Source organism: Mustelus asterias, chromosome 21 (genome assembly GCF_964213995.1).
Source record: "Mustelus asterias chromosome 21, sMusAst1.hap1.1, whole genome shotgun sequence".
NCBI classification, from domain to species: Eukaryota; Metazoa; Chordata; class Chondrichthyes; order Carcharhiniformes; family Triakidae; genus Mustelus; species Mustelus asterias.
Genome location: NC_135821.1, coordinates 77,148,167 through 77,172,559, shown reverse-complemented (window position 1 = coordinate 77,172,559; position 24,393 = coordinate 77,148,167). Strand labels below are relative to the sequence as shown.

At 41.2% G+C, this 24,393-nt stretch overlaps 1 protein-coding gene across 3 annotated transcripts in view; it reads left to right on the top strand.

Annotated features, from left to right (window-relative positions):
* wasf2 (WASP family member 2) overlaps positions 1-17,504 on the top strand; it is a 54,769-nt gene extending 37,265 nt beyond the window's left edge. For all 3 annotated transcript variants that reach the window (XM_078238336.1, XM_078238335.1, XM_078238338.1), the window contains exons 6-9: positions 1,265-1,395; positions 2,794-2,949; positions 6,878-7,380; positions 16,018-17,504. In XM_078238336.1, coding sequence (XP_078094462.1) covers positions 1,265-1,395; positions 2,794-2,949; positions 6,878-7,380; positions 16,018-16,172 — 945 coding nt within the window. In that variant the 3' untranslated portion in view covers positions 16,173-17,504. The remainder of the gene's footprint in view (positions 1-1,264; positions 1,396-2,793; positions 2,950-6,877; positions 7,381-16,017) is intronic.
* The last annotated feature ends 6,889 nt before the right edge of the window (positions 17,505-24,393 follow it).

Here is a 24,393-nt window from a genome sequence, read left to right as displayed (position 1 = left end):
TTTAAAGTTCTGTATATCTTGTCCCAAGAGCATTACCAAATGAGAACATTAGAAAATGGATGCAAACATTACAAAGGGTTACTGAGTGATACTGAGAGTGACTGAATGGGCAAGACTGGCAAGTGGATTTCAATGTAGTCAAATGTGAGATCATCCACTTTCGACTTCAAAAGGATGGAACAAGGTCCTACTTAAATAGCAAAAAGATAGAAATGATGGAGGGAGGGTCGGTTCAAATACATAACTAAAGCAGAAAATAATCAAAGACTAATGGAATGCTTTATATCTGGAGCACTAGAACAGAAGGGGACAAAAGTCATGTTTCAGTTGTCCAAAGCCTTGGTTAAACCATAGGGCATCACACCTTGAGAAGGGCAGGAAGGCTTTGGAGTGAATGCAACGTTAGCTTACTGGAATGATGGCTGTACTTCAAGGGTTAAATTGTGAAGAGAGATTGCATAAACTAGATTGCATTCCCTGAAATTTGGATGGTTAAAAGGGGATTTGGTCAAAATAGATCAATGTACAGCTAAAAAGAAACAATTTTTGCTGGTTGGGATTCGAGGACATGGGGACATAAATCTGGCTCAATTTTTCCAATTTTCTGTTGAAAACATTTTACAAAGGTGGTAAAAGTTTGGAATTCTTTTACAGATGGCAATTGGTGCTAGATCAATTGTAAATTTTAGATGAGATTGATCTTTATGGATATGGGGCAAATGTGGAGTTGGGTCATAAATCAACCATGATCTTATTGAATGGCAGAGCAAGCTTGGAGGGTTGAAAGGACATCTCCTATTTGAGTCTCCGTTTTCAGAGCTAATGTGGGATAACAGGCACTTTTGATAAAATAATTAAAAGCACAATACTGCAGATGCTAGAAATCTGAAACAAAACAGAAAAGGCTGGATAAACTTAGCAGATCTGGCAGCATCTGTGGAGAGAGAAACCGAAATGTAGCAGCATCATGTGGACTCAAAATCTTAACTCTGTTTGTCTCTCCACATGTGCTGCCAGACCCACTGAGCTTATTCAGCTTTTCTGTTCTTCCATTATTATTGTGTAATAAGTATACTGCTTGTACACTTGGGTAAGTTGCAGCGTGAAATAAGAATGCCGTGCTATGGAGAGAAAAACAAATAGCATTTCGGATCAACAAACTTTCATGTGATGTGAATGCACTTTAATTTTTCTATTTTGTTTCAAATCACAAAAGTCTTACAAAACACTGAAATGTATCGGTTGCTATTCTGACTTTATCTAGAAAGAGAAAAGGGATGTTTCAAATAGAGGAAATCTCAATCCACGGAAAATAAGAACTCGGAAAGAAGAATGGGAGAGGTTGAAAATGGGCAAGGAATTTGTGGAAGCAAAATCTGTGGCAGAAGAATCCACGTAAGTTTTGCTATTTTTATGATTTAATAAAGTTGTGCAAATAGTTTGAGTATTGCTGAATAAAGAGATGAGTCAGAGCTTTTCATGCACTCATCAGGACATTATGCAAGAATACAAATATGAGGGGAAGACAATTTATACTGTATGAGAACAGAGCGCTAAGCGATTGGCATTGGGCTCTGGTAGAGATATTGCCATGGAGAATGCACCAGTTGATGGTGACTGGCAGTTAACTGCCAAGCATTGTTTGAAATTTAAACCCGGCATCTTGCCTCCCCCTGCCCCTCCCTTGCTCATGAATTCAGTGGGTATCAGTGAGAATAGTACCAGGGATCCAGCACTTTGTTCATGTGGGAAAACTAGAAAAGCTGAGGCTCTTCCTAAAATGGAGGAAGTTATGGGGATATTTAGCAGAGGTATTCAGAATCTTGCGTTTTTACGGAGTAAATAAGGAGAAATTTTCCAGTGGCAGAAAGGTTGGTAAATGGGTGACACAGCTTTACGATAATTGGCAGTGGAATCAGGGCTAGATAACATGAAGAGCCTTCACACAGTCAGCTTTGACGATGTGGGATTGCACTTCTTGAAATGGTGGTGGAAGCAGATTCAATAATCTCTTTCAAAAGTAAGTAGTCTCACAACACCAGCTTAAAGTCCAACAGATTTATTTGGCAGCATGAGCTTATGGAGCGTTGCCTCTTCATCACCCGATGAAGGGGCAACGCTCCAAAAGCTTGTGCTGTCAGATAAACCTGTTGGACTTTAACCTGGTGTTGTGAGACTACTTATTGTGCCCACCCCAGTCCAACGCCGGCATCTCCACATCATGGCTACCTCTTTCAAAAGAGAATTGGATGAATACTTGAAGGAAAAACTGCACGGTAATTGGGAAAGAGCAGGGGAATGGGACTAATTTGATTGCTCTTTCAGAGAGGCCGAACAAGTACAATAGGCTGAATAGCTTTGTTGTATCTTTCTGATTCAAGAAAACCTTTAGATCAGGGCTGTTCAATTTGTAACCACAAGTTAGCCATATTTTGCCTTGGGCGCAATACTAAAATGAGATATTTTTACACCCAAATGAAACATAATCCTTTGTATGTAGCAACAAGATATACAAAGGACAAGCATGTAAATAACAAGTGTTAGGTCCAAAATCTTTGATGAGAAAACAATATACGTTCCTGACCCAAAATCCTTGTACTAACAGTCAAGAACCTCCAAACTATTTCTACTCACCATCTACCCACCAATTCACGCCTCCAGGTTGCCAGATATAGTGCAAAGTGAATTATTGATTGTGATGTCTGTAAGCCTTGACCTAAATTAAAAGATTCTGAATGCTGAGGAACACATTTTTAGATTGCTTGTTTTACAGGTAATTGTACTGTTTTACAGATCCAATCACAATGAGATCTATCCTAACGGAAGTATAGGCTCTGATGGAAATGAAGATCTTGTCTATAGAACCCATGGAACATACCGTGATTCAATCATTCCACCTCCTCCAGCATCCCCAGGGGCTGATTTACCTCCACCACCACCTGATTTTGAGTAAGTTAAATTAAAAATATATGAATAAGTTGTTAATGGATATTTGGAAACTTCTTAACGTTGAACAATGCAACTACTTTTTAATTTGTGGAAAAAAAATTAAATGAAGTTGTACAAGATTGAAACCCTCCACACACTGATTCTTCACAAGCTAGTGTGAGCAGTGATATCCCAATATATTGAGAGGACAGCAGAGTATAGAGTTTAACCTCAGTAGGATTTTAGTGCAACTGATTAATTATTCTTTATGGAGTGAGCAGGCATTTTATTGAAATGGTGAAATCTTCAAATTTAAAGGGACTGACTAGTGCCCAGCCTGCCTGGGACTTTTGGGTTACTGCATGACCACTTAGAGGAAACCCTGTTGTGAAGAGGGAAACAGTTAACTTTTCAGATCAATGCTCTTTCTTTAGAACCTGATCATCAATCTGAAATGTTAACTCTCTTCTCCACAGATGTTGCCAGATGTGCTGAGTAATTTAGTTTATTTATCAATGTCACACGTAGTCTTACGTTAGCATTACAATGAAGTTACTGTGAAAATCCCATAATTGCCACACTCCAACACCTGTTTGGGTACACCGAGGGAGAATTTAGCATGGCTTTTGCACTGTGGGAGGAAACTGGAGCACCCAAAGGAAACCCATGCAGACACAGGGAGAACATGCAAGCTCCGCACAGTCATATTTCCAGTGTTTTCTGATTTTTAATAATTTTGTTTGGATTCATAGCTTGCTACTTGCATAGAAACTAGAAGCAGGAGTAGACCATTTGGCCCTTTGAGTCTGCTCCGCCATTCAAAGAACAAAGAAAATTACAGCACAGGAACAGGCCCTTCGGCCCTCCAAGTCTGCACCGACCATGCTTCCTGACTTAACTAAAACCACTACCCTTCCGGGTACCATATCCCTCTATTCCCATCTCATTCATGTACTTGTCAAGACATCCCTTAAAAATCACTACCGTATCCACTTCCGCTACCTCCCCCGGCAACGAGTTCCAGGCACCCACCACTCTCTGTGTAAAAATCTGCCTCGTACATCTGTTTTAAACCTTGCCCCTCGCACCTTAAACCTATGCCCCTAGTAATTGACTCTTCCACCCTGGGAAAAAGCTTCTCACTGTCCACTCTGTCCATGCCTCTCATAATCTTGTATACTTCTATCAGGTCTCCCCTCAACCTCCGTCGCACCAGTGAGAACAAACCAAGTTTCTCCAACCCCTCCTCATAGCTAATGTCCTCCATACCAGGCAACATCCTGGTAAATCTTTTCTGTACCCTCTCCAAAGCCTCCACATCCTTCTGGTAGTGTGGCGACCAGAATTGAACACTATATTCCAAGTGCAGCCTAACTAAGGTTCTATAAAGCTGCAACATGACTTGCCAATTTTTAAACTCAATACCCCGGCCGATGAAAGCAAGCGTGCCATATGCTTTCTTGACTACCGTTTCCACCTGCATTGCCACTTTCAGTGACCTGTGTACCTGTACACCCAGATCCCTTTGCCTATCAATACTCTTAAGGGTTCTGCCATTGACTGTATATTTCCTGTCTGTATTAGACCTTCCAAAATGCATTACCTCACACTTGTCCGGATTAAACTCCATCTGCCATCTCTCCGTCCAAGTCTCCAACTGATCTATATCCTGCTGTAACCTCTAATGGTCCTCATCGCTATCCGCAAATCCACCATCCTTTGTGTCGTCCGCAAACTTACTAATCAATCCAGTTCCATTTTCCTCCAAATCATTTATATATATATTACAAACAGCAAAGGTCCCAACACTGATCCCTGAGGAACACCACTTGTCACAGCCCTCCATTCAGAAACGCACCCTTCCACCCTCTGTCTTCTTTGACCGAGCCAGTTTTGTATCCACCTTGCCAGCTCACCTCTGATCCCATGCGACTTTACCTTCTGCACCAATCTGCCATGAGGGACCTTGTCAAAGGCCTTACTGAAGTCCATGTAGACCACATCCACTGCCCTACTCTCATCAATCATCTTCGTCACTTCCTTGAAAAACTCGATCAAGTTCGTGAGACACGACCTCCCCTTCACAAAACCATGTTGCCTCTCGCTAATACATCCACTTATTTCCAAGTGGGAATAAATCCTGTCTCGAAGAATCCTCTCCAATAATTTCCCTACCACTGATGTTAGGCTCACCGGCCTGTAATTACCTGGATTATTCTTGCTACCCTTCTTAAACAAAGGAACAACATTGGCTATTCTCCAATCCTCTGGGACCTCCCCTGTACAGTAAGAAGTCTCACAACACCAGGTTAAAGTCCAACAGGTTTATTTGGTAGCAAATACCATAAGCTTTCGGAGCACAGCTCCTTCGTCAGATGGAGTGGATATCTGTTCTCAAACAGTGCAAACAGACATAGAAATCAAATTACAGAATACTGATTAGAATGCAAATCTCTACAGCCAGCCAGGTCTTAAATGTACAGACAATGTGGGTGGAGGGAGCATTCAACACAGGTTAAAGAGATGTGTATTGTCTCCAGACAGAACAGCTAGTGAAATTCCCTGTAGCCAGTGAGGATACAAAGTTTTCTCTCAAGGCCCCAGCAATTTCCTCCCTTGCCTCTCTCAGTATTCTGGGGTATATCCCATCAGGCCCTGGAGACTTGTCTACCTTACTTTGATCATGACTCATCATCAAATTCAACATCCTAATCCCCCCTTCCTCTCATATCCCTTGATTCCCTTAACCCCAAGAGCTGTATATAATTTCTTCTTGAAATCAGACATCATTGTGGCCTCAACTACTTTCTGTGGTAGTGAATTCCACACTCTCATCACCCTCTGGGTGAAGAAAGTTTTCCTCACCTCAGTTCTAAAAGGTTTACGCCTTATCCTCAAACTATGACCCCTAGTTCTGGACTCCCCCACCATTGCACCTCTACCTGAAACCATGTCCCTTGTACAAAGAAACTTAAACACTGGATTGTGCGCTAAACCAGGATCTCTGGAGCATACATTTAGGCTAGGAGAGTATTACTGTACTCAAAGCAACCACCAGTAAGTCTTGAGAAGAAACTGTCCTTGTTGCAGTAAAACAGCATCTTGTTTTTAATGTTTCCCAGGTCAAATAGAAAAGCAACACTATTGTGATTTGAACTTCATGGTTTTAGTGGAGTTTCCACAGAAACCAAACCATTTTAAACTTATTTGTATTTGTGAATTATAATGAGATTTTTACTCTTCAGAAAAGTATTAAGTATTTCATATAGGTTTATACAATTGCAGAAAAGCAGAATTCTGTGAATGTAGAATAATGTTCCCACTCTTTCGTGTAAAACAACTAAACTGCTTTCTCTTGTTCAGTAAAGCCCTTGTTTAGCATTGACCGTTTAACGTTGTTTCATTTTAACATCAGTAAGTTAATGGGGTCTGTAATTTTGTTGAGCGTCACGAGATTCATTTTAACATAGTTTCCCGCATGATCCAGTTGGGACGATTTTGGAGTGGCCACTGCCTGAGTCGTGCCCTCTTCCCACACACTGCTCCCTCTTTCCCCCTCACCATTGTCCGACGTGCGACCCCTATCGGTGTTTGCCGACTTGCGGACCCGGAGAGGGATCAGTACCAACCAAGCAGCAGGAACGGAGTAAAATGTTCCAATTCTCTTTTAATATTTCTGAACTTATTATAAAAATTACCTCATTTACCAATGTCAGAATTTCACAATGTAAAATATTTCAACTTGGAAGGTATGATATTTTAATATTTGTTTGTTTTTCTCTTAAGGAAGCTCCTGCAGAACCTAATTCAGTTTTAGCAGTGATTCCAATCGGAACCAGTGTTTCACTTCAAGTCGTGTTTTTCAAAGACAAAACCACAATTTGAAGTGAGGACTTGCTGTGTATGCGTGTGAATTGTAATTTTGTGCCAATTTTTACTTCTGTTACAGTTATGCCATGGATGTGCAAAAGGATTCTTCAACCCATAAAAGGATTAATCTTGGCAGCCCGACTATTCCTCCTCCAGCACCACCACCTGGCCCACCAATGGGAGTTGGGCCTGCTCCACCACCAGCTCCCCCTCCACCACCACCACCATTCATGGGAGCTGAGGGACATGCACCTCCTGTTGCTCCGCCTCCACCCCCTCCCTCAATGCCTCCAACACAGTTTAATCAAAACTTCCATGGTATTGAAGCTCCATCAGTCCCCCCTCCTCCTCCTCCAACTGATCAGTTCCCTGCTGCTCCTGTCCTATCCTCTGCAGGAGGAGCTGGCCCTCCGCCGCCCCCTCCTCCTCCTCCCCCTCCTGGCCCACCACCTCCAAACCCACCACCGTTATCCTTTAACATTGCCCCAACTCCACCACCTCCATCTTCGGAGCCAAAACCCAAAGCCTCTTTGCCACCAGTGAGTGATGCTAGGACCGACTTACTGTCAGCCATTCGACAAGGTAAAGCTGGTTTTGTACTAATGTTTAGTGGCACAGAGGGAGCGTAATACAATTTGCTTTTTGTCCAATTGAATGCAGATGGTAACGAAATGTACTTGATTGAAGTGTAATGGCTATTTCTCACTGAGATACATTGCTTTCTCCATACAGCTAGTACATGACTGTTCAGATTGCTTTTACATCTTGAACACCAGTATAACTGAAGAATTATTGATAATTTTAGTTCACAGATTACTTTTTAATACATATAAGGGGTATATTTTGATAGTATCTTCAATTTTAACCAGTTGAGTAAGAATAAAGCATCCGATAGCTAATTTACCTTTGGAATCAATTTGACACTGAATACCTTTAATATACAATGCTGATCAAATCCACAGTACCTCAGTAGCATTATAATGGTGAAGAAGGGAACTTTATGAAGAATAACTATTATTTAAATGAAGTAAAAGAAGACTGGGAGATGTTACATTTTCAGTTGCGATTTTCTTCAAAGGGAACAACTGTTAGTTAATTGAAGGATTGCACTATACGTACTAGGAATGACTGTGAATAAACACTGAATCAGCTGATTTCCATCAGAGCATTAAAAAAAGTGGTCCAGTTGTCTAAAGTGCCCCTGAAGAGAAGCAGAATTCATGGTTCAATGTTGCTTTAGCATCTACTGGAAAGTGCTTGTGCGTTAGGTGGAGTTATTGGTATTGGGTACCAACCTGTGTCCATGGAAATAAACCTGGAGTTACCTGGGAGAAGGGAGATTGGATCCTGGAATTTGCAGCTGCCTTCAGTGGAGGATGAACAGTCGGAGGTTGTGATCCACTTCTGTAACAGTGACTTGGGTGGGAAAAGGGGATGAGGTCTTGAAAGCATTATTTAAGGAGCTAGGAAGGAGATTGAAAAGCAGGACCTCTAAGTAGTAAACTCAGGATTACTCCAAGTCCCACAGAAATAGGAAAATTGAGTGAGTGTCTGGCTGGAGAACTGGTATAGGAGAGAACATCAGATTTCTGAGGCATAGGGATTGGTTCTGGGGCACAAGATGATCAGGCTTAGCAGGACTTGAAACTAGTATGCTGGCATGGAGATTGGCCAGTGCTGTTGGGAAGGGTTGAAAATAGATTGGGAAGGGGCTGGGAAGCTGAGAGGGAGCCAGATTCGAAAGTAGCAAAAAAGTAGTAGAAAGCAAAAATAGAGACAGATGAAGTATAGGAAAGCATCAAATGGGATAAGAACAGAGAAGAGAATAATGTTAAAAAGCAGAATTAAAGGCTTTTTATCTGAATGCATGTAGCATTCGCAAAATGATTTGAATGCTCAAACTGAGGTAAATGAGTATGATTTAATTTTTAAAAATTAACTTCTGGGATGTGGGTGTCACTGGCTAGGCCAACATTTATTGCCCTTGAGAAGGTGGTGGTGAGCTGCCATCTTGAACTGTTGCAATCCTGTAGTGTAGGTACACCCACAATGCTGTTGGAGAGTGTTCCAAGATTTTGACCCAGTGAAGGAATGGCGATATATTTTCAAGTCAGGGTGGTGTATGACATGGAGAGGAACTTCTAGATGGGAGTATTCCCATTTTTCCACTGCCCTTGCTGGTGGCCGTGGGTTTGGAAGGTGCTGCCTTCTGTGGTGCATCTTGCAGATGGTACACACTGCTGCCACTGTTCATCAGTGGTGGAAGTTTTGTCAATCAAGCGGGGCTGCTTTGTCCTGGATGGTTTTGAGCTTTTTGAGTGTTTGTCGGAGCTGCACCCATCCAGGCAAATGAAGAGTATTCCATCACACTCCTGACTTGTGCCTTGTAGATGGTGAATAGGCTTTGGTATGTCAGGAGGTGGAGTTGCTTTTTTTAATCCTTTCACGAGATGTGGGCGTTGCTGGCTGGGCCCTTGAAGCGACTTTTAGAGGACATCGCTGTGGATCTGGACTCACATGTAAGCCAGACCAAGTAAGGATGGCAAATTTCCTTCCCTAAAGGACAAGATGGGATTTTACAATAATTGACAATGGTTTCATGGTCGTCATTAGACTTTTAATTCCAGATTTTTATTCAAATTTGTCATCTGCTGTAATGAGATATGAGCCTGGCTCTCCACAGCATTACCCTGGGTCTCTGGATTACTAGTTCAGTGACAATACCACTACATCACTGCCTCATCACTGGATTCCTAGCCTCTGACCTGCCATTGTATGGCTAGTTCAATTTCTGGTCAGTGGTAACTCCCAAGATGTTGCCATTTTGGAGACGTGGCTACAGGGTGACCAAGATTGAGAACGGAAAATCCAAGCATATTCAGTATTTAGGAGGGATGGGCAAAAAGGAAAATGAGCTGGGATCGCACTGTTAATAAGGGATGAGTTCAGAACATTGATAATAAAGGGTCTTGGATCGCAGGATCAAGGTGTAGCATCAGTTTGGGTGGAACACGCAAGCTGCGAGTTGTTTGGAGGCCACCAAAACTGGAGTGGTAATGTGGGCACAGTATATATCAGGAAATTAGAGACACATAATATGGGTAATACAGTAATAACGGGCGACTTCAATTTACATATAGACTGGATTAACCAAATCACCAATGCTGTGGAAGATGAATACCTGGAGTGTGTATGAGATGGGTTTCAGGAACAGTATGGTGAGGAGCCAACTAGGGGTCAGGCTATTTTGGATTCCCTGTTTATGTAATGAGAAAGGGCTAATTACTAACTTGCTGGAAAGAAGCTTTTGTGAAATAGTGACCATAATATGATAGAATTTTACATGAAGGTTGAATACAATATAGTTTATTCTAAAACTAGAGTCTTAAATCTGAAGAAAGTGCAGTTGGCTTTGGTGGATTGGGAAAATTGGTGGTAGACAGGTAATGGTTAATATTTAAATACTGCACTATTTCTAACAGACACCCAAAGGACAAGATACATTAATTATGGTTAACAAAAGAAGTTAAAGATTGCATTAGATCAAAGGAAGTAGTTTGTAATGATGCCTGAGGTAAGCCTGAGGATCTGGAGCAATATGAAACCCAGCAAAGGAGCATCAAGAAACCGAATAAGTAAAGGAAAAGAGATTATGAATGCAAGCTAGCGAGGAACATAAAGGCAGACTGTAACAGCATCTTTAGCTTTGTGAAAAGGAAAAGATGAGCTGGGACAAATGTGGGTCCATTACAGGTGGGGACAGGAGAATTTTTAATGGCAAACAGGGAAACTGAACAGTTACTTTGCCTTCATGGAATACTATGCAGGAAATCTCCCAGAAATACTAGGTGACCAAGATTTGAAAGCAAGGAACTAAAAGAAATTAGTATTAGTAAAGAGGTAGTACTTAAAGTCAACTGGGTTGAAGGTTGATAAATCCCCTGGACCAGATGAGCTTCATCCCAGAGTTGAAGGAGGTAATGATGTGGAGATGCCAGAGTTGGACTGGGGTGGGCACAGTAAGAAGTCTCACAACACCAGGTTAAAGTCCAACTGCTTTATTTGGTAGCACAAGCTTTCAGAGCGCTGCCTCTTCATCAGGTGAGTGAGTGAATGAAGGAGGCGATTAGAGAGATAGTGGATGCATTGGTGGTTATTTTTCAACTTCTAGGAAAGTTCCTGTGGACTGGAAAGTAGCAAATGTAAGCTCAGTGTTTAAGAAGAGCGGAAGAGGGAGTGTGGAGAACTTAGTTTGACATCAGTAGTAGAGAAAATATTAGAATCTGTTATAAAGGATGTGATAACTGGACATGTAGAAAAGAATGGTAAAATTGGGCAAAGTCAACGTGGATTCATGAAAAGGAAATAAGGTTTAGAAAAACTTGGAGTTTTTTGAGGATGTTACTGCAGCACAGATAAAGGAGATCCAGTGGTTGTGGTGTATTTAGATGTTCAGAAAGCTTTTGATAAGGTCCCAAACAGCAGGTCAGTCAATAATAATAGAGCGTGTGGGATTGGAGGAAATATACTAGTATGGATTGAGAATTGGTTACAGACAAAGCAGAGAGTAGAAATAAATGGATCATTCTCAGGGTGGCAGGCTGTTATTAGTGGGGGTACTGCAAGGGTCAGTGCAAGGTCCACAGCAATTCACAATCTATATAAATAATTCGGATGTTGAGATCTATTGTAATATTTCCAAATTTACTGATGGTGCCAAACTGGGCGGGAGGTTGTGAGGAACATGCAAGGAGGCTTCAAGAGGATTTAGATAGGCTAAACGAATGAGCAAGGACATGATAGATGGAATTTAATCTAAGTGAGTGTGAAATTCTTCACTTTGGCAGAAAGGCAGAATATTCCTTCAATGATAGGTTGGGAAGTGCTGATGTCCAAAGGGACCTGGGTATCCTTATTCATGAGTCACTGAAAGCTAGCATGCCGGTGCAGCAAGCAGTTAGGAAGGCAAATGGTATTTTGGCCTTCATTACAAGGGGCTTTGGGTACAGGAGTAATAATGTCCTGATGCAGTTACATAGAGTCTTAGTGAGAATTCGCCTGGAGTATCGTGTTCAGTTTGGTCTCCTTATCTAAGATATATTTGCCATTGAGGGAGTGCAATGCAGATTTACCAGATTAATCCCTGGGGTAGTGGGATTGTATTAGGCGGAGAGATTGAGGAGACCGGGCTGTTTGCTAAAGTTTCGAAGAATGAGGGTGACATTACAGATTTTTACAGGGTGGATGTAGGTGAGATGTTTCCCCTGGCTGACCAGACTAAAACCAGGGCCATAACCTCAAGATAAGGAATAGACTAACACTGAGGTGAGGAGGGATTTCTTCACTCAGATGGTGGTGAATCTTTGGAATTCCATACTCCAGAGGGCTGTGGAAGCTCAACCATTGAATATGTACAAGACAGAAATGGATAGATTTCTAGGTGCTAATAACATCAAGGGATATGGAGATAGTGCCACTTTCCCGCACTGAGATAGGTGATCAGCCATGATTTAATTTAATGGCAAAACAGGCTTGATGGACCGAATGGCCTGATCATGTTCCTATTGTAAGAATACTGTGCTTTTAAGAAATGATTTTAATCATGTTTCTCTGCAGAATGTTTCGAGCAGTCCCTGGCATTTTGTAGGAGCTGTTTTGTCTGCAGCTGGTGTCCTCCATTGTTACTTAAGCAGTATAATTGATACCATGTTTGTTTTAATCTGAATTGATGCAACCTTGTGTTGTTTTAGTGTTTGCCTGGAATTGAAAGTAAAGCTTGATTGGGATAATTGATGTGTCAGGTCGTATGACTGGGGACAGGCTTTCACAGAGGATTCTAGTTTAGTTTTCAGATGCTGTTTGGAGTTGAGAGAGAGCGAGCAGTGTCTCTTTTCCCTCTCGAGTTGGAGATTCTGCTGTTTTGGAAGCTGCAGAGAGGTATCTTTTTCTGTCTCTGAAGTCTGAAGCTGGAAGCTGCGAGACACTAGATTTACTTCTGTTTTGCTGCTTTGAGGATATATCCTTCTCTGAAAACTGCTGTTTGGATTTTTGTCCGTAGGAGTTAAAAGCTAGCATCACGTGAGCATACTTGGTAAAAGTTATGCTAATTATTTTTGTTATATTCTATGTTCTTTAATAACTTTGTTTGATAAAAGCTTCCTAGTGGGTCACTTGAATCATTCCCGGGGTTAACACACCTTATGCTCACCAATGCCAAAATCAAATGTAAAACTTAGGGTCTAGGCTTGCTTCACAAAACACATCAGAATTTCTGGCCTGGCGTTAATAATTGGGGGCTCTTTGTGGGATTAAAATCTATATCCCTTGTTTGATTTGGGATTATTGGACTCAAAGACTGAGTGGTCAGTGTATTTGTGTTTTCTATTCAGGTATTGCATTCAATTTAAGTCTTGTGGAATAAAGGCTCTTTCAGTGGCTAAAAGTTTCCTGAATGTGGAAGAGGCCACTTGGGGTGGTTTACAAAACGTGGCGCAAGTAAAGTTTTTGTAATTGGCAAATAAGCTGCAGTTGATATTACCTGACGGGGGGGAGGAAGGCGGAGATAATTGCAATGATAGCTCAGCATTTGAAATTGCCAGAAACACGCTGGAATAATTGGAAATGACTAGAATTCAATTATAAATGAAACAGCTTGAATTAGAAGCAAAAGAAAGAGAGAGGGAGGAACAAAGAAAAAAAAAGAATTAAAACAGCTTGAACATGAAAAGGAAATGAAACAGTTTGAATTGCGATTAAAAACAGAGGAGAAAGAAGAGAAAGAATAACCGTGGCAGATCAAAAAGAGAAAAGACAGTATAGCCCTGGCAAAACAAGAAGAAAAAAGAGAGTGAATTTGAACTTCGGAAACTGGAACTGAAACTTGAAATGACAGAGGTAAAGGTTAAAGTTGGAAATAGTGATGAGGACTGAGGAAGAACGAACATGTCGTAGTCAAAGGCCTGGTGGGATCTATTTAAATACATGCAAACATTGCCAAGGCTTGATGAGAAGGATGTCAAAGCCTTTTTTATTTCATTTGAGAAAGTAGTTAAACAGGTGAAATGGCCATCTGGATATTATTGATTCAAAGTTGGTAGGTAGAGCAATTTTGCATCATTATCTGAGGAGGTATCTAGGGATTATGATGAGATGAAAAAAAACCATCTTATATGTGCATATGAACTAGTGCCAGAAGCCTACAGATGGTTTAGAAATCAAAGGAAAGAACCTGGTCAAAGTACATGGAATTTAAAGGATCAAACAAAGTAATTTTGATAGGTGGATAAGGGCCTTGAAAATAGGCCAGACATACAACGCACTTCGAGAAACAATTATTTTGGAGGAACTTAAAAATTCACTTCCTGACTTAGTGAGAACACATGGAAGAGGGTTCAAACTGCAAGGTTAGCAGCAGAAATGGCAGATGATTATGGATTAATTCATAAATCAAAGTTTGGTTTCCGACATCAGTTTCAGCCGGTGAGGGATAAAACTGGGGAAGAGAGAAATCCTCAGATGGTAAAGGCAAAGGAGATCTCGTGGAAGATAATAAAGATTCAGGTTAAGAAGAAAGCGCATGAGGGTGGAAGAGAAATAAAAAGCCTCGGATGTTTTCACTAATAAAGTAGGCCATGCAAAGTCACAGTGTTGGTCATTTAAGAAAAGCACTGGGAAGACAGATGTGATAAAACAGGATAAGCCAGTGAGGATTATTATAGTGGTAAAGGAAACCCCCAGTTAAAGCTAAAGAATGTACAGCCTGGTCAGGTTGGTTGATAAAGTGTAAGATCTCTTTAAAGAATTTACTTGTGTGGATAAAGTTTACTCGTGTGTACCAGGAGGAGTAGGTAACGAAGTTAAAATTTTAAATGTGGGGGCAAGTCGGTCTTTGGTGAGAGATGAGGAGTTACATAGTTTAGAAGGAATATTGCCAGAAAATGTGGTGAAATGTGGAATTCGGGTTGAGAGGAGTCGTGTTCCATTATAAAAGGTGAGGGTGGTCCAGTGAAAAGTGAATTGGTAGTAGGAATAATAGAGAAATTATCTTGTCCAGGAATGCAGTTTATCTTGGGTGACGATATAGCTGGATCACACGTGGGAGTGCTGTCTCCTGTGGTTAAAAAGTGAGTGGGAAATCAAACCACTGATCTGTTAAAGGATGCATATTCTGGGATTTTTCCTGATTGTGTGGTAATAAGGTCACAAAGCCATGGGTTACAACAAGAGGAGAAATCAAAGAGTGAAGATAAAGAAGTTCAATTGTCAGAGACAATTTTTGATCAGATAGTTGGAAAGGAACAAAATCAGATGGAGGAAGATGAAGGGGATGTTCTTAGTTCGGGGAAGTTGGCAGAATTACAACAGAAAGACGTCGAGATAAAACAGTTGTATCAGAAAGCATACATGGAAACAGAATGAGAGTATATACCAGAATGTTGTTACCTTAAAAATGATGTCTTAATGAGGAAATGGAGACCTTTACATATTCAGGTAGATGAAAAATGGGCAGAAGTTCATCAAATGGTATTGCCAGTGGGTTATAGAATCGGGTTATTGCGGGTAGAATCGGGATCTAGGTAACTTCACATAACACCTTGGAGTTTCTGGCCTGGGCCTTAACACTGTTCCTGCCTTGAAGGAAACCTCTCCTTTTGGCTGAATGGCTTTGGTTCTTGTGTATTTTAATATAAAGACATACCTCTAAGGGTGCCTCCATGTTGAGGCACCTTTGTGGTGTCTGACCTGCCTCAACGGCGCCCACCTCTGCTGATGCCCCCTCATTGAGTTGGCAACATCAGGAGCCTGTTCCTGCACACAGCAAAGATGGAAATGACCAACTAGGAGGCTGTCACTGGGTAGATTACGCTGGAGGGGGTGCTACCAACATGTGACACCCCAGTCTCGTCCTGTGTTTAGTACCACTGCTAGATAGTGGGATCTTTTGTTTTATTGAAAACTTTTGAATGCCATTTCAATTTTCTCTGGTGTCATAGCCAACAGCTCTTGTTATAGAATAGCGAAAAGGCTGAGAGCAGAAACGTTAACGTAATCTGCCCCTAGTTCGATTTAAGGTTGCTGATATCTTGTCAGTCTCCAACGTTAGAAAGCTGTTGCATTCAGTGTTTGATCTAAAAGCTGGAACCAGGACTCAGCCAGATGAGCTATTTTTAATGTGAAGGGCAAACCTTGCATTTCAAACCCGTTTTGTTTGTTCACTAGGCTTCCAGCTTCGTAAAGTTGAAGAGCAACGAGAGCAAGAGGAAAAGCGGGACCGGGTCGGGAATGACGTGGCCACAATCCTGTCCAGACGTATTGCAGTTGAATACAGTGATTCTGAAGAGTCAGAATTTGATGATGAAGAGTGGTCTGATTAAGCTGAGCTATGCTGACATACACATCACCAGCTGCCAGTATTCTCCTGTTTGAAACGCCAAACCTTTTCCAACAATGCCTTCACACATAGATGTAGTACTCTAATGTATTATTTGCACAGTCTGTGAGTCTGTTGGAAAGATGCAAGTCAGACAAGAAAACACTTGGCATTATTATGGAGGGCTTATAATATATGAAGTGCCACATTTACAAAGCAATAAAATAGACTTGTCCTTGTGGGAGTCACCATATGCACTGCATGTACACATTTCAGCAAGGAGGATAAATGCGCTAAAAACCACTGGATTCCTAACATGAAAACATCTTGCTGTCTTGTTTCAAACAGTAATTGCAGTGCACATGATCATCCAACAATGAAATTATATTTATCAGCCAATATTTTCTTTATATAAATTAATGGTATTCTGCCTTTTAATCAAATACTGTAGTTAGAATGATGGAATTCTATAATCTTGTAAATCAGCTATATAAAAATATATACGCAGATGTAGTTTAGAGTCCATATTCACACTTGCTAGTGCTAATCGGATTTAAATAAACCATATGTTCCTATTGATTTAAATCATGCCAACTTGTCTTTTGTGAAATTAGCAATGTCACCAAAGTGCTTTACTGAGCAAAGTTTTAAAGGGAACATGTGTAAAATGTCTATTGTAGGAATCTTTAGGCCGTAGTAGTTTTGTAATATGGCGACATGTTCCTACGATGGGGTACCAACTTCTTGTGTTAATTGCCTACAGGTATACACTGGTAATTGTCTGTAAGGAAGCATTTAATGATAGACCAAAAAAAAGGACTCTAAACTTATGAGGGAACTGCAATTTAATCTTTGCTTTGTTTACATCATTTGTAAGTGTTTCTACATCTTGCTTAAGCAATCATTCAGTGAATGGATGTGAGGAGAGAGCTTCACTGACAAACTATGCAAATTTAGTGCTCGTCAAAGCTAACATTATGGAATGCTATGTACAATAAAATTAAGTGTTCAAAATTATCTTGATCTAAATTTAACAGATTATTTTCCTCGTGTTTTCAGATAGATTTTGTAATTATACAGTATCCGAATCAGGTAGCTGGGTTAATTAAATTCTATAATTTCCTCCCCTCTGCTGTTCTCTCCCTGGTGTGGGCAGTTGTATTTGTTATCAGGAGTTACTCCCAAGTAATTTCAATAGAACTTATCAAGACTTAACCGTAGTGGGGTGCTCACAAGAATGTATTTAATTAGAATTTTATGTAACTAAAAGATCATGTGCGGAATTTGCTATGGACCTCCTGAAGACTGTTTAAAATAAATAATTACCAAAACTGTTGTACTGGATTGGGCCTGATTTATTTTAATATATGCATTATTAAATGTTCCTCCTTTCATTTGAGTCATGACTTGCTTTAGACATCGACTTTTGAAATTTGATTTTGGAAAGTGAAGCTGCATCCAGTATGCTCATGTAGCATGAAAAATGCAGCATGTGCACAAAACATCTTCATTAATTAGTTTGCAGTTCAGTACAACATGGCAAATATTGGTGACAAGCAGTGGACATTCTCCAAGCTGATGTGCATCAATATAAGGAAGGGGCAATGTCCCATCAATTTCCAAAGTAGAAAGTGAGGAAAGGAAGAGAAAAGGTCATTTAAGTGGTTGGAGCATATTGCATTTTGTTTCTGTAACAATGTAGCCTGACACCCTGTATTGCTGAGGGAGTGCTGCACTGCCAAAACTACTGTCTTTCGAAAGAGAGATTAGATAGAGGCTTTGTATGCTGGCATTATCTGAAGAGTAGCAAAATACCTCTCCCATTGACCTGGCTAGTTTTCTTAAATCAGTTGATCTAAAGCAGATTACCTGGTCATTTACCTCATTGTTGTTTGTTGGACCTTGTACACAAATTGTCTGTTCCTACATTGTGATAATGATTACCTCTGAAAAGTACTTTGTTAGTTGTAAAGCACTTTGGGACATCCTGTGGTTATGTAAAGCATGTTCTTTTTATCAGAAAATGGGGTTTATTGAAATGGTTTAAGGGAAACTGGGAATCTGGGAGAGCAGCATTGAAATTACTCCACAAATTAGATGTATAAAAATAGTATTAAAATGAAGATATGAGGGAGGCAGGGGGTGAGAGAAAAGATGATAAATGTGGGCTGAAGTTTCAGTAGATTTTCAAAATAATCTGCATCTGGTTCAATCTGAACCAGATGTGCGGGTTAGGTTGATTGGCCATGCTAAAAATTGCCCCTTAGTGTCCTGAGATGCGTAGGTTAGAGGGATTAGTGGGTAAATGTGTAGGGATATGGGAGTAGGGCCTGTGGGATTGTGGTCGGTGCAGACCTGATGGGCCGAATGGTCTGTTCCTGCACTGTAGGGTTTCTATGATTTCTATGATTTAACCAGTTAAACTAAACATAGAAAATGACCAGAGGATTCTTTGTTAGACCATAAGACATAGGAGCAGAATTAGGCCATTCGGCCCGTCGAGTCTGCTCTGCCATTCAATCATGGCAGTTTTTTTCTCATCCCCATTCTCCTGCCTTTTCCCCATAACCCCTGATCCCCTTATTAATCAAGAACCTCTCTATCTCTGTCTGAAGGACACTCAATAACCTGGCCTCCACAGCCTTCTGCTACAAAGAATTCCACAGATTCACCACTCTCTGGCTGAAGAAATTCCTCCTCATCTCTATTTTAAAGGATCGTCCCTTTAGCCTGAGGTTGTGCCTTCTGGTTCTAGTTTTTCCTACTAATGGAGACATCCTCTCCACGTCCACTCTATCCAAGCCTCACAGTATCCTGTAAGTTTCAATAAGATCCCCCCTCATCCTTATAAACTCCAATGAGTACAGACCCAGAGTCCTCAAACGTTCCTGGGGTAATTATCATGTAACTGGCATGTAATGCACTAATACTTGGAGCTACACTAGCTGGTAGTTGAGTTAGAGGGAATCCTTTTTGAAGACTCAAAACTCCTAGCAACATTGATACTAACTTGTTAAACGCTGGCCTCCACTACAGGTTGTTTGCTTGAGATGCAATAGTTAATCTCACCAGTAACTTGGCAGCAGCTTCCATATTATATATAAAACAGGTATAGGTCATTGACATTTTTCTGAATTCCTGTTGGTATTAAGAAAACCAAATTTCAGCATGTTCTGTGCTTAGGATCAATTAATGGATTGCTCCAACTACAGTCTCCACTGCTGCACCTCATAAAACACACGACACACAGCATTATTTGAACAATTTGAGTGCAAGTTTAAAAAGTTGCCCTTTGTTAATCATGGGCGTGAATTAAAGATGTCCAAAGATTTTTAAAAATTTATTCATTAGTCACAAGTAGGTTTAAGAACAAAGAAAATTACAGCACAGGAACAGGCCCTTCGGCCCTCCAAGCCTGCACCGACCATGCTGCCCGACTTAACTAAAACTCCCTAACCTTCCAGGGACCATATCCCTCTATTCCCATCCTATTCATGTATTTGTCAAGACGCCCCTTGAAAGTCACTACTGTATCCGCTTCCACTACCTCCCCCGGCAGTGAGTTCCAGGCATCCACTATGTGTAAAAAAATCTGCCTCGTACATCTTTAAACCTTGCCCCTCACATCTTAAACCAATGCCCCCTAGTAATTGACTCTTCCACCCTGGGCAAAAGCTTCTGACTATCCACTCTGTCCATGCCTCTCATAATCTTGTAGACATCTATCAGGTCGCCCCTCAACCTCCGTCGTTCCAGTGAGAACAAACCAAGTTTCTCCAACCTCTCCTCATAGCTAATGCCCTCCATACCAGGCAACATCCTGGTAAATCTTTTCTGTACCCTCTCCAAAGCCTCCACATCTTTCTGGTAGTGTGATGACCAGAATTGAACACTGTATTCCAAGTGCGGTCTAACTAAGGTTCTATAAAGCTGCAACATGACTTGCCAATTTTTAAACTCAATGCCCTGGCCAATGAAGGCAAGCATGCTGTATGCTGCCTTGACTACCTTCTCCACCTGCATTGCCACTTTCAGTGACCTGTGTACCTGTACATCCAGATCCCTTTGCCTATCAATACTCTTAAGTATTCTGCCATTTACTGTATATTTCCTATCTATATTAGACCTTCCAAAACATTACATTACATTAACACTGATGAGGTTACTGTTTTAAAAAAAACCCTAGTCGCCACGCTCCGGCACCTGTTCGGGTACACTGAAGGAAAATTTAGCATAGCCAATGCACTTAACTGGCACGTCTTTCGGACTGTGGGAGGAAACCTGAGCACCCGGAGGGAACCCACACAGACTCGGGGAGAACGTGCAAACTCCACACACAAAGTGACCCAAGCCAGGAATTGAACCGGCCCGGGTCCCTGGAGCTGTGAGGCAGCAGTGCTAACCACTGTGCTGTCCATGCGCAGGTCAGGTGGATTAGCCATGCTAAATTGTCCCATAGTGTCCAACGATGTGTAGGTTAGGAGGATTAACGGAGTAAATATGTGGGGTTACAGTGATAGGGCCTGGGTGCGATGCTCTGTCAAACAGTCGGTGCAGACTCAATGGGCTGAATGGCCTCCGGCACTGTCGGGATTCTATTCTATAATCCTGAGACTCATTTTCAAAAATTCAGACCCAAACATTGTATTGTTGCCATTTAATTGTTGTTTATCTTGTGCTGTTAAATTCCTTACATATAATTAATAACAATTAACTAGGCCTTTAATTATTCTGCATTGCAACAAATTATTCTGGTATTGCTTGTTTTAAGAATTTAGCTTGTGCAGATGTCATGTGTTATCCTGTAATTGTGCCTTCTGCCTCTGGAGGGCAGTGGTGCAGCATAAAATTGATTTAACTTGACAGCCCAATGTAGGTGTGCCGCTAAAGTTTGAAACAGGAAAGTTTAAGTAAAACTGAAGAGTACTATAGATTTCAGTTCCAGACCACAGAAGGAACTTTTAAATGAACCTTTTGGTAAAAACCGGAACAATTGTTTGGAAAAGGTGAGGAGAAATTGAGAGATAAAGTAGGGAAGTGCATGAACCATAGAGCCATAGAATCCCTACAGTGCAGAAGGAAGCCATTTGGCCCATCGAGTTTTCACAGACTCTCTGAAAGAGCATCTTACCCAGGCTCACCCCCCAGCCTATTCCCGTAACCCCGTGCATTTGCCATAGTTAATCCACCCAACCTTTGGACACTAAAGGGCAATTTAGTATAACCAATCCAGCTTTTATTTACTCATTCATGGGACATGGGCATTGCTGGTTGTCCTTTGAGGGTAGTTGAAAGTCAACCGCATTGCTGTGGCTCTGGAGTCACATGTAGGCCAGACCAGGTAGGGATGGCAGATTTCCTTCCCTAAAGGACATTAGTGAACCAGATGACTTTTTCCGACAACGGTTTCATGGTCATCAGTAGATTCTTAATTCCAGATATTTTTTGTTGAATTCAAATTCCACCATCTGCCATGGCAGGGTTCAAACCTGGATCCCCAGAACATTCGCTGTATTTCTGGATTAATAGTCTAGCGATTGTACCACTGGACCATCACCTCCCCTAAACACCGAACCTGCACATGTTTGGACTGAGTTTGATTTTTAGCAAATGGTTGGGTTTGGACAGCACTAACTTATTATTTGCTGTGATAATAAATAGGTACACTTCTGTGTAAACTTTAAGCTTCACTATATATGTGTCAGATTTGTTGGAAATGAGAACTTTGCTTCGAGAGTTTCAACAATTTTGTATTGAAAGAAATAGATTTCGGGGCGTTTTACAAGGAACGGTTGGGACTGTGTTTTACTACTCCAGTAAGATCCAGCAGCTGGTACACCCGTCAAGACTGCAATGCACACTGCAATGGTTGGAATATCCCTTCCACTTCTCGTTCTCCCCCACCGCCCACACACAGCTATTCAAGGCAAAAAAATTGGTAAACATTACTTTGCCCATCAAACAACTATCTAGGGTAAAAATTCATTTCTACACACCATTATCTGGTACTTTATTTCATGCGACAAAAATCTAATTCTCTGATTTAGAGGTTGTTTTATGATAGACCTGAAGGCCAAAGTGTAACCAGGAGAATGTATGGTTATCGAAACTTACACTGACCCTGCTGGGAATAAAATAGACTAAAGATGGAGGGCTCAGTGTCAGATTTTGACCATTAGGAGCTCAGCTAGATAAAGCAGTCACAGAACAAAGTTAGCGTGTAGGTGCAGTGAGTAATTAGGAAGGCAAATTGAATGTTGGCTTTATTGCACAAGGAATGGAGCATAAACGTAGGGAAAGACTTGTTTTGTAACTGTACTGGACACCATCTGAAGTACTGTGTACAGTTCTGGTCTCCTTCAGGAGGTACTTGCATTCAGCAGGCTGTTCCCTGAGATGAATTGGTTGTCTTCCAAGGAATGCAGATTGGGCGCATTTTCATTGGAGTTTAGAAGAATCAGGTAATCTTATTGGAATATAAGATTCCAAAGGAGCTTAATGGGATGGATGCTGAGAGGATTCTTCCTTCTGGGAAGGGGGCAAAGTTTCAAAATCAGAGGCCTTCCATTTAAGACTGAGATGACGAGAATTTTCTTTGAGGGTCGTTTGTTTTTGGAATTCTCTTCCACCGAGAGAAAATTGCAGCATGCTGCTGTGCAGAGGGACCTGGGTGTCCTTGTGCAAGAATCACAAGGAGTTGGTTTGCAGGTGCAGCAGGTAATGACGAAGGCAAATGGAATTTTGTCCTTCATTGCTAGAGGGATGGAATTTAAAAACAGTGAGGTTATGTTGCAGTTGTATAAGGTGCTGGTGAGGCCACACCTGGAGTACTGTGTACAGTTTTGGTCTCTTTACTTGAGAAAGGATATACTGGCACTGGAGGGGGTGCAGAGGAGATTCACTAGGTTGATTCTGGAGTTGAGAGGGTTGGGTTATGAGGAGAGAATGAATAGTTTGGGGCTATACTCATTGGAATTCAGAAGAATGAAGTGAGATCTTATAGAAACAAAGGAGATTGTGAAGGGAATAGATAAGATAGAAGCAGGGAAGTTGTTTCCACTGGTGGATGAAACTAGAACTAGGGGGCATGACCGCAAAATAAGGGGGAGCAGATTTAGGACTGATTTGAGGAGGAACTTCTTCACACAAAGGGTTGTGAATCTGTGGAATTCCCTGCCCAGTGAAGCAGTTGAGGCTACCTCATTGAATGTCTTTAAGGTAAGGATAGATAAATTTTTGAACAGTAAAGGAATTAAGGGTTATGGTGAGCGGGCGGGTAAGTGGAGCTGAGTCCATGAAAAGATCAGCCATGATCTTATTGAATGGTGAAGCAGGCTCGAGGGACCAGATGGCCCACTCCTGCTCCTCGTTCTTATGTTCTTATGAGAGTAGTGGAGGCTTGGTCATTGAGTATATTTAAGGCTGAGTTGGGCAGATTTTTGATTAACAAATGAATCAATGGTTATGGGAGACTGGCAGGAAAGTGGAATTAAGGCCTCTTGCAAATACTTTTTCTAGACTTCTATTTTTAACTTTGCAGAATTACAGAATTGTTACAGCTCAGAGGGAGGCCATTCAGCCCATTATGTCAGCACCTGCTCTCCAAATGAACATTATGACTTAATACCATTCTCCTACCTGTTCCCCGTACCCCTGCATATTATTTTTATTCAAATAATTTAATGTCCTCTTGAATGCCTTGATTGAACCTGTCTCCACCCCACTTCCAGGCAGTGCATTCCAGACTCAAACCACTCGTTGTGTGAAAAAGTATTTTCTCACATCACATTTGCATCTTTTGCAAATCACTTTAAATTTGTGCCCTCTTGTTCATTCTACAAGTGGGAACAGTTTCTCTTTAGCTACTCTGTCTATCCTCCTCATGATTTTGAACATCTCTATCAAATTTGCTTTTGGCCTTCTCTCCAAGGAGAACAGTCCCAACCTTTCCAATCTATCCTCATAACTGAAGTTTCTCATTCCTGGATCCATTCCTGTAAATCTCTTCTGAACTCTCCCCATCCTTCCTATAGTATAGCACCCAGAAAGTATACAATATTTCAGCTGAGATCTAACATATCCTGCACAACCTCCTTGTTCTTGTGCTCTATTCCCCTATTAATAAAGCCCAGGACACAATGTTTTATTAACTGCTCTCTGCACCTGTTCTGCCACCTTCAATGATCAATGCACAGACACACCGAGCTCCCTCTGCTTCTGCACCC